This window comes from Cyprinodon variegatus, unplaced genomic scaffold (assembly GCF_000732505.1).
Source record: "Cyprinodon variegatus isolate N-32 unplaced genomic scaffold, C_variegatus-1.0 Scaffold976, whole genome shotgun sequence".
NCBI classification, from domain to species: Eukaryota; Metazoa; Chordata; class Actinopteri; order Cyprinodontiformes; family Cyprinodontidae; genus Cyprinodon; species Cyprinodon variegatus.
Window position 1 is genome coordinate 227,968 of NW_015151429.1, and position 15,488 is coordinate 243,455.

Here is a 15,488-nt window from a genome sequence, read left to right on the forward strand (position 1 = left end):
ACCTGTTTATTTTAATTCTGCAGATGAGGAACCACATACAGACTAGTAGCTTTTTTTCCAATTATAGCCTTCGTGCTTTATCACTGCAGGTGTCCAAACAGGTCATTTGCAGCAATGGAAACCAACAAAGTCAAATATTAATCAGTTGCCAGGGTTTTTTGAGATACATGATTTATTTTATAGTAATTTTCTTTGTTTCCCTCATGGTAGCTTGTGAACAAATGACTGCTGTTTTAGCTTGTGGTGGGTGTAATTCCTAACAGGTTATTTCTTGTTTCTTTTTGTTAAGTTATTATGTAATGTTGCTTTTTTCATCTTCATTCCAATGATTGTTGGGGGGATAGGGAGACATAAAAAAATAAAAATATTACATTCAGATGAGAGCTGCCATTCATCACAGCAGTAACAGTTGCTTAGAGCAGAGCAACAGAGCTGCATCTGGTTGCTGTTATGGATGAGAATGTTGATAAGCCTGCATTTGGAATATTCAGCTTGTGATGGGCACTTGAAGCAGAAACTCACAAATAAAATTCACCCTATTACTCTTAATCCTCATGTTTTCAACACTGTTAATCTAAGAAAACACAGATCTTGTATTTATTGGTTATTACTATTTATAATTGCATAGCTAATATATAACTGACAATTTACTATTACTGCTAAATGCAGTAAATGCAACCAACATGGACCATAGAAATGTATATATTCTTGGATAGACTTAGCAGTTATGAATTTAAGGTATAATATAATAATATGAAACTTTAAAAAATGTATTCAACGAGAGGAATATTTTTTCAGTTTTTAAAGAGTCTGATTCCTGGGTGACTTACTAGTTCAAACTAACTTAGAAAGAACCAAACATAAAGTACGCTACAAGATCTCTAAAATAAACCCATCATGTCCCCATTTAAAGAAATGAAAGAATTGCTGAGAAACAACGGCATAAAATTAATCTGGAAAAAAATATCAAAGCCATTTCCAAAATTATGACACTTTAACTAACAACACTGAAAAGCAAACTGCATTTCTCACTAAGCCAAACTCAGTTCAGTGTTTGGTTTCAAATGATAAGAAAAAATTGACCATGGGAGACCTCTAAGGCCAGAAACTGATACCTAGAAGAACACAGAGGTCTATTTCAAATTTGGGAAATTTGACAAAGCTGCTATTTTACACATCATCTTCAGATGAGAGAATGTCTGCTTGATGTGTTCCTCTGCATTAAGATGGATCAGCTAAGGTGGGTTAGGTATTTGTTGGGGGTCTAGGCACATCCCACTGGGAGGAGGCCATGGGGCATCACAGGACACAATGGATAGACCTGTTCTGGGAGCTTCTCAAGCTCAATTTGGATGTGGAGAGATAATGTTACCATAAATCTCCCCCCAAAAAGAGTGTTTATCAGTGACATTAAGCTCTAAAAACACCAGTAAAAGACCTTAACCCTCTTTCACAAAAAGGCCAGGATAACTTTTATTTCTGCATTCTTGGTTACCTTTATTCAATTTTAAATCATGCATTATCAACCACATGATATGAATCAACAAAAACAACATAAAAAATATAAATTTCTTGATATGGTGGTAGTGGTGGCCTAGTGGTTAGGGCATAGGGCTTTGAATCCTGATTGGGAGTTCGATCCCCAACTCCCCCAGACTGCCACTCTGGCTCCCTGAGCAAGACCCTCAACCCCACACTGCTCCCCGGGCGCCGCACAATGGCAGCCCACTGCTCCCCAAGGGGATGGGTTAAATGCAGAGATAAATTTCTCCAATGTGAGATCAATAATGTTCAATTAATTATTCATTTATTTATATTGCAACTCATTGTGTACCTAAACCAAAACTATTGGGATAAATATTTTTATACTCTCTATCTGATTTATTGGTTTATCTATTTGATTCTGGAAACAACCTGAAGAAACTGATACTACAAGTACCTAGACAATAAAATAAGAAATAAAAGAAATAAAAAATGATGTAACAGTAATACAATGTTTTAAAATAATTTTTTATTAGTCAACTTTATTGAATCCAGTTTTATTAAATCATATACAATCTTACACTGCACTATGTTCCTTAGCTGACTGAGACAACCTTTATCCAGCTCCTCCTGCATTCTGACCTTCTGTTGACTCCTGCTACCCATCGCCTGTTAGCTCTTCTCTGAAGCCTCAGGCTATTAGCTGCTATGTCCCTGTTTTTGTCTGAAAGAGGGGGAGAGATTTTCAGTGAGGAGGATAAAGAAACAGTGTCAGATTTGTTGCTGCTTCCTCTGGTCCAGGAGCTTTTGTCTCTGCTGCTCGCTCACACTCCCTCCAGGAGTATTTGATTGGATTTGCATTCCCTCCATTCATATTTTTGTTTTTCTCTTCGGTAAATTGTTTCAGGTCTCGGTTTATGCCTTGATTTATTTGAAAGCGCACTTTTATTGCACTGCTGTTATTCTGCCCTGGTTAATGAAAGAAGATGAGAAGTAGGAGTCAAAAAGCTTTCTTCAGCTGAGCAGGTGTCACTAAGAAAAGGCCCTGCAGCTCTGAAATGTTTCATAATGAGCCGCCTCAGTCTGAAGAGACAGAGAGAAGAAAAGCGCCACCTGATAGGGCGATGGTGATCGAGGTTAGATATTGTCTTTTGTAAGATTGAAAGAGGTGGAGGAGGAGACGATGAAGGATTAGCTGATGCTAGAGAGGGACGCTCCAGAAAGAGTGGGGTGAAGGAGACAGAGATGTAAGACAGCAAATGAGACCAATAAAACACATGGGCAGTTTCCTCCAGGGAGTCACGGATCCTTGTCTTCTTGACTGAGGAACACAATACTGTCAAGATGATCACTTACACTTACACTCTGTGGCACTGCCATTCTGTCGCAGTTTTACTACTCTTTCTTTCATCTACTTGGGAAGAGGGTGCTTCATTTTGAGGGATACAGAAATGGGAATTTAAGCTGAAACCTGCCTAAACAAGTTGCTATGGCATCAAAATTCCCATTACATCATGCCCACATTAACATAGCTGCAGGCTGGAGCTGTTTTGTTTTTGTTTTCAGAGCAGAGACAGAAACCTTAAGAAGCCTCAGTAACTTATGCAGCGCCACAGACAGCTCCACCTCCTTCTCTGGCTACCCCCAGCTGCAGATCGAGCTGCCAAAAAAAGTCAGAACTCCAGAAGAAAGAGAGGAAGCTAAGTAAAGAAAAAAGGAAAAACACAATGTGCTCACTTACCCTGGGATCTTCTCATACATTCACCAGAGAGTGTTTGTAGCTTCAGGGGAGCAATGCATTCTAAGAAAATGAAAAGAAGATCATCCCAAATGGAACAGGCAGCTGTTGAGCCTCACTACCTCTAAAAAACATTTATCCATCTGATAATGATCCAAATCACCCCTCTATTCCTCCATCCATCCTCCACAAGGAGAAATTCCCAAGGCATCCTGATCAGACGCCTAAATGATCTCTCCTTCTCAATGCTGCTTCTCCTTTTGGAGTGGGAAAGCATCAGTTTTACTTCAAACTCCATCTGAATGGCAAAGCTCCTCACCTTATCTCTAAGGCTGAGCCCAGGCACCCTAGGAAATAAGCTTATTCCAGACACTTCCATTAGGATCTTGGCTTTCAGTTATGTTTTTTATCTTGCAACTGTATTCAAGGGTTAACGTGGAAAACCCAGTAAAGCAAGAGCTTTGCATTTTAGCTCTGAACTCAGTCTTTGAACCTGACTTTTCCTGACAGCATTCCTCAAGTGATTGTTAGAGCAGATATAGCAGCCAGTTGCAAAGATTAGCCTTAAATCCAAACACAGAACAGATAGAATGCAGCAACACTTAAGCCGATCGGGACATACATTGTAGTTCACAGTTTTGTCCTGATCTGACATTTGCTAAATTGTTTTAATTGCGTTTCGAGCGTTTTGGATGAATATAATTGTCATGCCTGCTGCCTAGTGCTAATTAAAGGTTTACTTCGGATGTCGGTAAACCTCTAGGTTAATAAGCAAAACTGTAATTAACTTGTAAGTCTGCATTGAGGTCAAACTATGTCAAGTACTGTATGCGCACAAAAAAAAACATGCTCATCCGGCCATGCTGAACTAAGTACTGAGCGTATGAAAACACCAGGGTTTAATCTTATTTTGTCTGGTAGAAGGAGCTGTGGGAGTTTGCCAGCAGCTTATTTTCACCACAGTGGTATACTACTCTGAGGGATTTGGGCACCTCCTTTTATGCAGCATTTGACAGAAAAGCAGAGGCATGAAATATTTAAGCAAATGTGTACAGCTGGAAGGGTAAAAGTGAAAGCATCAGTGCGTCAGAGAAATGTCTTTAAGGTGATCTATAAGCCTGTTATTGAGAATGACTTTACAACAAGGTTTAAGTGCCTCTGATAGGTTTATGGCCACATTTCTCCCAGCATAGAGTTTAAATATTGCCAGTTATGAAACAGATTCTCGAGGTCTCTTATGAGAATGTATTGTTTGATATTAGAGGAAACATAAAAAGAATATTCATATAGGATTCAGCACTGGCTTGAGTCAGTCTACAAGGAAAGAGTTTTTGCCAAAGGTCTTTCGTCTCTCAGAGCTTTTATTGCATCACTTAAACATTTAAAAGAGAATATTTGCACTGCTTTTATCTTTCATAGAGTCAAATAGAGATTTAGATCTTGTGTGTGCTAACTTTTGACTGTACTGATATTTCTATGAGTAGCCTAATTTATCTTCAATGTCTTTAAATATATCTTGACCTGTAAACTGTTATATATATCTAGGCTCAAATCTGGTTGTATTTCATCTTAAACTGAATCATAAGTAGACACAATTTTACAAAGTGGTCTAGATGTACAGTCAAGCACAATTTTGTTTTAGGTTGGTCCATTTTGTTATCAAAAGATGAGTTTCAAATATAAATCTGCCAGGGGTTAAATGTTCGATTCAATTCAGTTTATTTATATAGCGCCAATTCACAACACAAGTTATCTCAAGGCATTTTACAGTTCAACCAGATCAAATAGTCAAATTGATTCAAAGTTTTCTATCTAAGAAAAAACTGTTGATTGCATCGACTCATTGACTCAAATGCAATCCCTCACACTAAGCATGCTTGTAGTGACAGTGGAGAGGAAAAATTCCCTTTTAACAAAAAGAAACCTCCAGCAGAACCAGGCTCAGTGTGAGCGGCCATCTCCCGAGGCCGACTGGGGTTCAAGGGGACAGAAGCAGAGATACAAAAAGCAGCTGTAAATTGCAGGAAACACAGAGCCAGGCAGACAAGCTCCGAGCCAACTCCCATGTCAGAGCACGAAGAAAGCACATCCAGCCAGTTACAGTCAGAGAAACAGGACTACACTGAAAAGCAGGTCGATCTCCAATATCTATAAACAAAAGTGTTGATGGCAGCAGCACAGCTGATATTTCTCTCCAGGATGGTGTCACAGCCCAACAGGATCAGATGAAGCAAAGCTACTATGAGAGAAAGCGGGGAGAGCATAACGTTAGAGATTGAACATAGTTTAACTAAATGTTAAACTGTTATGCTAACTTACAGCTATCTGGAATCTGGAATTTCATTTGAATGAAATTATTATTGTTTCACAGTTTTGTGAATTAAAACACGGTTTGGAAGATTGATGCAATGCAAATAAATATCCACTGTCACTACATACTAGTGATGAGTTTATGTTGCATGTTGCATTTACATTGTCAAACTGTATTGATACTGCATTGTTTCTGTCTTACTGAATACTGACACCCGTTGGACAATTAAGGACACTACAGGCAGCTTATTTCACAGACTAAACTTAAGTGATTTGATGACCTACAATGATATCATTTAAGATATTGTAGGTTATATTGTATTATTTCATATATATGTTTAAATTAAAATATCATTTATATTTTTAGATGCAGCCCATAAATAATGTAAACATATATCACAACATGAAAATCTAGGGGAAAATGCGAATGAGGATGCTTGTGGACCAGGATTTTAAATCATCATTTTAAAACAATAAGTACAGCAAAAACAGTAAATAAACTAAGAGTCAATTTGAAATTAACAATTAATACAGTGTTTTGCTCTATGGGATCGACGCATTAACTATGTTACACATGCACCGACGCATCGGTGTTAATGGACTACTACATACTCATCAAATAGGGGCAAGTTCGGAAAAGTCAATGCAATTACTCAATGCAGTCAGCTGGGTTTCTTTAGACAGAAAATCTTAACCCTAAGTGTCTATATGATTTGCTTGATATGTGTCATGATTTAACTAAAGATCAGACCCAAAAGCAGAAGACCAAACAGGGAGACCAGGAAAATGGTGTAACAGGTTTATTAGGAGATTGTGAAGAAAAAATTTGCTGACTCACGTTTCCAGAGAAGTTGTTGACTCATTGACTCCAGTCTGTATGCTGTTGTTCCAGTGTTTGTCTGATTCGGTGGAGGACGGAACAGGGTTTACCCACAATGCGGTATTTTGTAGGTGAACGGAGAAGCTCACTGCCACTCAGATTTCCTGCGGTACTTGAACGGGTCGTAGTGGAGATGAATCCCTTGCTCAGTGTGAAGCTCAAACAATCTCTTGGGGAAAGTAGATTCAAACCTCCAGTTTAAATCCTTAGCTCAGTTTGAAGCTCAGATGATCCTTCCAGGGAGAGAAGGTCCGAAACATCCAGTTTGCAGGATGACTTCCTGCCGAGAGGCAAAGACAAGAAAAACAAGATTAAGACTCAGGTTGACAAAAACTCAGTTTGACTAAGCAAAACTCAGCTTGGCTAGAGTACCCAAAACTGGCAAACACTCTGGCGTCGAGGTAGTGGCAGTCAGCAGCTTAAGAGCGCTCCATTAACGAGGTAATCTTCTGCAGGTGTGTGAGGAGGCGGACCAGAACCAGGTGCCTCCTGGTGGAGGAAGGGAGACAAACACAGAAACACAGTCAGGAATCCTGACAATATCATTTTGTAACGTTTAATTGCTATCAAATAATAGAATAGTCTCGTGAATTGAAGCTACTTATGTAAATTAGAACTAATTGAATGACATTACAAATGTGCATCTTTGCAGATATATCCTGTACACCTTGCGTCGTCACATGACCGCTGTGTTTATTTGACCATGCTGGATAGCATGAAAAAACCCTGCGTGCGCTGTAATAATACAATGAGATACGTATTACAGAGATGCAATACAAATAAGTGCATAATCTGCCAACCCAACATTATCAAAACATGGACATTTAAATGGGGAGTTAGAACAGCGATAAATTTCAAAAAAGTTATCTTGTTAGACTGCAGGATGCTTATAATTTGCCTGGTAGCTTGTTTTTGCGGATTAAAGACCTGCAGATCTGTCTGACATTCCCGGATTCGCTTACCACTTGTATAATTATTTTCTGTATCGCCAGTCTTAATCTTCAGGGAAAGTACTAAAGGCTTAGAAAAGTTAAGATGTCTACAACTATTTTGGGGTCAGGATGGGTGACACTTACCCTGGCAGGAGGGCGAGTAAAGCCTGGCGGCCCACTAGGCTTAATGGACGCTGGAGGAAACTGTATGCCTGTTACATGATGAAACCCTCCTCTTAGTGACAGAGGCAGTTTCCACATCTTCCTAAATTAAATAAAATCTCTACAACAATAATTTGGGTATAACAACTATCCCTTTAGGAGGTTTTCACAGCAAATTCTGCTAGATGTAGTTGGTTTCCAGCTCTGCGTCTTTACAGCAGCTACCCATTTTGCTAACTTTTTTGGGTCTTTAGGGAAGCCCTTTCTTCCCTGTCGGTTGGTACAACCATATGCAGAGCATGAGAATACCATGTTTTTGTTAATGTTTTCAAGGTAATATGAAAAAACAAATGCGATAGCTGCTGGTCCTGTTCTATGTATGAGTGTTTTGTTTTGCGATCCAAGAAGAAGTCGTCGCAGGTCACTTGATTTGCTGATCAGTTTCACATGCTCTGTAGTTAGCTGCAGCTGGCAGTAAATTCATCTTGTATTGAATAATACTGTGTTTTTTGCAGTGATGTTATACATGCATTCGTATTTGTGTATAAGATCATTTTTGATATTTTTGTTCCATTCTTCGTTTCTCAAGAAAGAGAAGAGAAAAATCTTTGTGTTTCACTACTGGACAGGACAGGTTATAATAAAAAAGAAATGTAGAATGATTCTAGGGCTTTGCGCAGTGCTACAGCTTTGCAAAGGGAATGTTATTAGGCTTAACTAAATTGTCCTAAATTGAAAGAAGATACAATGTTTTCATTCTGTGTAATTCAAAGCATCAGTGCAGATAACATTCCTCATTTGTACGTTTGACTGATTGCCATTGAACTTTTCCCTGTTTTGTTCTTACAGATATAAACATGGCAGGTGAGCCCAAGCCATACCGGCCTAAAGGTGCCTCCAAACGGCCACTCTCAGCTGTTTACAGGTGAGACGTGCTCTCCTTTCAGCATGCAAAGAGTCCATCACCATCATGAATATTAAACTGCCTTTCCAACCAGCTGCTCATGCTGGTGTAATTCTGCTCCAATATGCAAAGTATAAAGATTTGTTATTAAGATTTCCTTTTTTCCTCATTTGAACCTTGAATGTCTAATTAACAACATGTTTTGCATTTCTGAAGCCTGATTTCTGATCATAAAGCAAAAGCAGTGAAAGCTCAGTGGAATTAATATTGTGTCAGCTTCATTAAGCGACCCCGATTTTCTGCCCAGGGCATGTCTCATTTTTGTGCAAGAATCTGTGGTGTTTGTTTACTGTAGTCTAATGTGAAAAAAGACAACAACATGTTTTTTATTCAAAGAGAGGCTTGTTTTTTTCATGTGCTTTTTCAAAAGTTAACCCAGCCATTTAACTCCCTTTTATACATTTTTTTATTTATTTAAGCATCTTATTTAACTCCTTTATCAGCTCAGCAACTGTGTTACCATGGAGCCTTTTTTGTATTTTGTTGCTGCAAGCACAATGTGAAATGGTAAAGTTATAGAGCAAGAGAGAGAGATTTCTCCAAACTGAAATAATGACTTATAAATCCTAATTAAAATTTGTTTAAGAAAAGCTAGACTTGATAGCATGTCTTTGTTCCTTTTGTTTTTGTGTCTTTTTGTATTTCATTTCAGTTGCCATCCCAGAGTTTCTGAACACTTTTTCAATAGCTTGATTTTGTTTATTTTTTTTTATTTTTTTCATTTTCTAGACTTTCCTTGCCTCTAGAGCTTCTGTTCTGTTGTTTGTTGATTACTGGTTACGAAATGCGATAGCATGAAACTTTTGAATCATGCATTCCAACATACCTCACAATGAAATAGAGTACTATAAAAGTAAATTTAAAAGAATATATTATATAAAAAGAGAATAAAAAACATATTCATCCACCTCAAAATTTGTGTATTTAACATATTTGAAAATATTTGATACAAATTTTGACATGATTAAAAACTTAAACCAGAGGAAGGAATACGGCACAAAATCGGTGTTAAACGTTTCTTATTTTCAATGTCATTATATAATATTGTTTCACCAGTTAGATTTATCACCTCATCGCTATTCATCTTTTATACAGCCACTGGAAACAGAAATGTAGTTTAATCCAACTTCAGGCGACCGGGAGATCGGGATTTTACCACACTATGATCTTTAACACGCTGGTGTTCATGGGAAATGTTGTCTTCTTTCAGGCAAAACAATACAGAAAAAATTGTTTAGTACTGCTTTAAGGAAATGAATGTCCCCCAGAACACTTCAGCATGCTTTTATTATTGTTGATTTGAAAGTGCACAGCATGTACAGTCAAAAAGACACTGCAGAAATCTAACTTTTATCACTGGTGTGCTCTGAAGAAATCATTGCCCCTAAATAAAAACTTAACTGCAGGGGGGCGGTTTCCAGGTGGCATGGAGACAAAAATTATTTTTAGATCATTCTCAGCAGTCAGATGTTTTTTAAAAGTGATTTACACTCTAACAGAGGACATGCTTATGCATAAAATAAATACAACATAGGTCAACAAGCTGACCATCAAAGAATCTACAAAAAAATCTGTTGTTTATTATACAGGGCTGAAAGAAATTGTCTAAAAACTGTATCTTAATAAAAAAAAAAAAATCTAATTCAGCTAGAAGAACTTTATCCTGCAACATGACAATGATCTCAGAATCTTAGATCTCTTTGAAAAATTGGTGACTTAAAATGATCCGTACAGGTGAAAAGGGTTGGAAGTGAATAGTAGCATAAACTGTCCTTAGACTAATGTCAGAACTGCTTACAGGTAGCATCTCACTGCAGTTATAATAGCCAGGTAATTTCAACACCATTTTATAGGTTTTGATCTCTTGTTGGCTTTTCAGTAAGAAACCATTTTTTTTGTTATACTGTCATTTTACTAATAGTTTTTTGTTCTGTGTTTTACTCTGCTGCTATAGCCTTACGCTGCTGCTGCACATTGGGAAAACTTTTCCTCATTCTTTTTCATTCTATCCATATTCTCCCATTCTGTCGTATTTGTTAGTTCAAACTTTAACTTTGTGTTCTCTCTGCTTTTTTGTATTATGGTAGCTTCAGCTGGTTCCTGCTTAGGAGTGACACCATCCTGGAGAGAAATTTCAGTTGGACTGTTTTCAGTGTTTAGTCCTGTTTCTATCGTAGACCTAGTCATGGGCCCAATTTTTATTGTGGCTAATTTGTCTGCTTAACTCTTTCCTATACAGAAACATCTTCTGAGCTATTTTACCATTACCTTTTCTAACAGAGATAATTAATAAATCATCGCTTTATGTTCCTTTTCTATATCTAGTTCTGTCTCTTGAAACCCCTAGTTTCCTTGGCAGATGGCCGCTCACAATGAATCTGGTTCTACTGGAGATTTCCTTCTTTTAAAATTAGCTTTTTCCTCCCCACTGTCGCTGCATATAAGCTCGGTGTGAGGGATTGCTATAAAGTCAATTAACTAATTCAAAGCAGGTTTTAGACAGGAAACGTTGAACCAATCTGGCTGTATAATATGATTGAATTCTCTGTCAAGTGCCTTGAGATGACATGTGTTGTTGGCAATATAATAATAACTTTAATTTAATCATATATTGTGATTTCTGGATATTTTTTTTTTTAGAGTATGTTTCTGATGGTGCAAAACAGCAGGGTCTTCAAATATTTATTTCCCTGACTGTATCTGACAATCATTACAGGACTTTAGATATTTAACACACTGTGTTTTTTTATGTGTACTTTCTCTTATCTTTTTTAAATATGCCTTACAGCAAATTAAAATCAAAGTAATTTTAGTGATATCTCATACAAGCTTTTCCTCCTTGTTTTTGTCTCTCTTTTTATATTTCCTGTAGTGGTTATGAATTTGATTACGAATACTACAGGGATGATTTCTACAGCAGGTATGTATCATCCTTTAAACTGTTGTATTATTTTTCTTTTATTCTAAGATTGTTATTGACTGTAACCCTGGCTCATACAACCTAGTTTGATGCTGGATGTCGGGTAATGTTGAAAAACAGTAAAAAGAATTGTTAATAACAACAGACTTTGATCCTATTTACTAATGCTTTTAAAGTACTACATGACAGTGAAATAAATATTTCACTGTCAATATTTCTATTTGAGACAAAACAGGGCGGGGGGTTCCATATATCTGAATAAATAGGAGACTGGTAACACATACTGTACACTAATGGAAAAAATTTAATCCAAGAGAAGAATTTACGCAAAATGTTACATGGTTTTCAACATTTTGTTCAAGCAAAGAATCTAAAAAGGTCAAGTAGGATAACAGCTTAAAATTTCTATATGCCTCCATCAGCTTTGCACATCCAGAGACTTTTTTTCTACACTAAAGCTCAAACTTTGTTGACTTGGATGAGGTATCAATTTACTAGTCTTATCACAGATTTGATATAGATTTGGATGTTGGATCTCCTTTAAATTTTGGTTCTTCTGTCTTTGTCTGACCTCTGACGTGTTAGTTTTAGTTCACGTTCTCCTCTTATGGAGGTGTAATGGAAAATCTTTGATTCTGACAACGGTCATCTTTTCAAGTTTTGCACATGTTTGGAATTATTTTAACCTGAAAATATTCAACATGACTATGTGCTGACTTCGATGGACTGGCGACCTCTCCAGGGTGTACCCCGCCTCTCGCCCATTGACTGTCCCCAATTGGGACAAGTGTATGGATGGATGGATGGATGGATGGATGGATGGATGGATGGATGGATGGATGGATGGATGGATGGATGGACTATGTGCTGAATTAGAATATGGTTCTCTATTTTAACCTTTCTGTATTTCCAGGGTATGCTATTTGCAAGATTAGTTTGGTGTTTTACTCCTGATTTTAAGCATAATATAAATATAATGAACCTTATATTTCCATGTGTACTGTGGCACCCATTATTTCTGGGTAACTTTGGATTTGTTCCATTGTCTTTTCCTTTTTTTTTCCTTCATTTAATGAGCAGAATAGTGCTCTTTAAGATGCTCAGAGCTAGAATAGGATTTTTTTTTAACCTAACTCACCATCTCCTGTCTGCAGCTTTTCTCGGTTGTCCATTTTCTAATTATTTCTAGAAAACCTCTAAAGCCTACTCAGAACAGTTGGCTTAATACTGAGACTAAATTACTAAAGGTGGACAAGTTACAATGGGTTTCATTTTGGGTATAGACCTTTCTATGGTCAACACTAAATAACATTGATCAATTGAGAGGGAAACATTTGTTCAAATAGAAAATCTTTAGATTTGCATCAGGCTCATTAAAATTCTCTGTCTGATCAAATGCAGCCAGTTGAAAACAGCAACTGACAGCTTATCACAATGGTCGGACTTGTAAGACTTAAACACATGCCAGACTTAAACATGCTGATGAAGGAATGTTTGTTTTCGCTCTCATTTATCCAGAGGCAATCAAAGTGCTTATCTGTGGAGGCATTTTCCATTTTCTAAATGTCAAACGTGTTGAGGTTGAGCTGCGACACCATTTGTAACTGAGAACAATCAAAGCTGACGCCCTCATTTAACATTTAGCAGCCCCCTTGTTTCATGCTCCTCATACTAAGAGGATCTGTGATGGGAGAACCTTTTTATCTTTTCATGAGTCTGGTGAACTTTACAGAAAAAAAGGGGATTATTGGTGAATTAAATTGGAAATTTTTGCATTTTGTATCTCTTTGCCATCTGAAAAAAGAACCTAGACGTAAATGTATCTTGAAATACAATACTGGGGAAAAAAGATAGTATCTTCTCTAAAAAGAGCTGATGTAAGATAAACCGTAAAAACCCTTTTTAGCTTTAATAAATGGCCAAATTCTCAGCGTGATAGAGGCTCTTTTGACCTACAAAAGAAAATGTAATAATACAGGTTTTCCTTTCTCTCAAGGCTTTTTGATTACCACGGCAGAGTGGCCCCCCCACCCAGAGCTGTGATCCCCCTGAAGCGCTCCAGGGTGCTCGCTCCTTCCTCTCGCCGTGGGAAAACTTCCTTCCCTGTCAAAACATCCTCCTCCTCCTCCTCTTCATCCTCCAGACCTCCGACATCGTCCTCTTCCACCTCAGGTGTCAAATGTACGTACAGAAAGATATTTTTCTACAAATTTCTTAACACCAATTGCACTTACGCTTTTTGCAATCTGCAGCTCAGGACAGAAATGCAGAGTCGGATTAAATCGATGTCCTATATAAATAAGTGTTGTTGGGCGTTGCTTTTGCTGTCAGAACACATGCTTCTGGATCTCATTTGCTTCGCTGATTAACTCGATATTTGTTAAAACATAGTAGATGTAATTAGAACAAGATTGAGAAAAATCTCTGTGGGTCAGCTGTGTTTTCCTAAGCATTAGTCTCTTTCTGTCTGGTGTAATTGGTTATAGCATTTGTTTCACTGTTGGCTCTGTCGGCTGGTGTTATCAGTGTAAGCAGCTTGGTAAGGTCTGTCAGGAGGACCCAGCTGCAGCTGGTATTACAGCGAGGATAGAGGGAAAAAAGCCAATCTCCTGTCCTAGTTTTTGGAAAGAGTCAATAAATTCTCTGCTGTGTCTAAGCTGAGCTTCTGTATGTTGGGAAAACTAATTTTCCCAGACCGTGAAAAAAATCCCAGTCCGTATCAACTTTAGCTGAGAGAGATTGGACAGACAAATGCATTTAGAATATCAAATAAAGCTGTTAGAAAAGTCTAGTTAAAATGCCACTTTAGAAAACAACTAAGATATTGAAGTGATATCTGATCAACTGAGAAATAGCTGCTACCATATCAGGTAGTTTTTATGTATTTCTCTATTATGAAGAGGTGTGTGCCATGAAAGTATGTATTAATAATCAATTTGTACCTTTGGAATCCCTTAATACTAAACATTTAACATTAACCCTATTTTTCACATTCACCTTTTGCAGAATATAACCAGTATCCCTCAAAGAGAATATTTGTTTGTCATAACAAGGTCAAAAAAAGACTATAATTAGACCTATTACTCATCCCCTAAATCTTTCTTAAGCTAAATAACAACAGCATTTTCTGTATCCTTTCCCTGAAAGCACAGCTATCTAAGATGCAGTTGATGAATCATTGGCTAGATATGTTTCCTCTCAGCAGCTTAGCAGTCGATAACACAAAAGGAAAGAGGCCTGGAGGTCCAGATAAATTAAAAACTGTTCCACTCTTTCTTATCATCAAAGGACTCCCAGTGAGCAGCCCAGCGCCAGCGGAGATACTGCTGGAATATTGCTGGACTTATGAAGAGAGCGTATTCACAGATAGTGTTTTGAATAAATGGGGGCAGGTGATGCAGAGGAGATAGAAACACACAACCCCCCACTCACTCCGCACCCCAACTGAGATATGATTATATACCTTCTGTCTTTACGCTTTTCTCTTTCATTTAAAGTAGATAGTAGCTTTAGAACAACGCTGTGAGAACACATCCTGTGGTTTCTTATCACTTACCCTTGGATTCTAATCATTGTATCTATACTTGCTGCTTTTTCTTTTTTTTTGGTTTTACACAAGACATCCCAATCCTTCACTTTAGCTTTGCTTAAAAAAAAGGTCCTTTATTGACAAATATCATACAGAATGAACTGGCTCCTGCTGGAGTGGCTGGTTTGTTTTTCAGCATGAACACTGGAGAAAGATTAAGATGTGTTTTTGGAGGAAATTAGGTAACAACAAGGTCATATTTTGTCTTTTTTAAAGGGCTTATGTTTCATTCATGATTTGTTTTTGATTGCGCAGACTTCAGAGAGCACGATTTATTGTAATATGTGGGTGTACATGTAGATGAAAGGATCTAACATACAGGAGCACATGCAGACTTGATAACAAATTGTGTATTTTCATTTTATTTCATGCATGTCTCTGCCTTCTGATTTCCAGCTGAACCTTTGCAGGAAGTCGTGAGTTTGTTTCCAGATTGAATCTGATTGGCATCAAGAATTTCTGTTTTCCTCTCAACTTTTTTATCATCTGTATTTCTGTCCTCCTCCTAAAA

At 37.5% G+C, this 15,488-nt stretch overlaps 1 protein-coding gene across 3 annotated transcripts in view; it reads left to right on the top strand.

Moving 5' to 3' along the window:
• Window positions 1–15,488, top strand: part of ralyl (RALY RNA binding protein-like) — a 182,305-nt gene that overhangs the window by 139,392 nt on the left and 27,425 nt on the right. For all 3 annotated transcript variants that reach the window (XM_015398974.1, XM_015398972.1, XM_015398973.1), the window contains 3 exons: window positions 8,354–8,429; window positions 11,341–11,388; window positions 13,385–13,569. In XM_015398974.1, coding sequence (XP_015254460.1) covers window positions 8,354–8,429; window positions 11,341–11,388; window positions 13,385–13,569 — 309 coding nt within the window. The remainder of the gene's footprint in view (window positions 1–8,353; window positions 8,430–11,340; window positions 11,389–13,384; window positions 13,570–15,488) is intronic.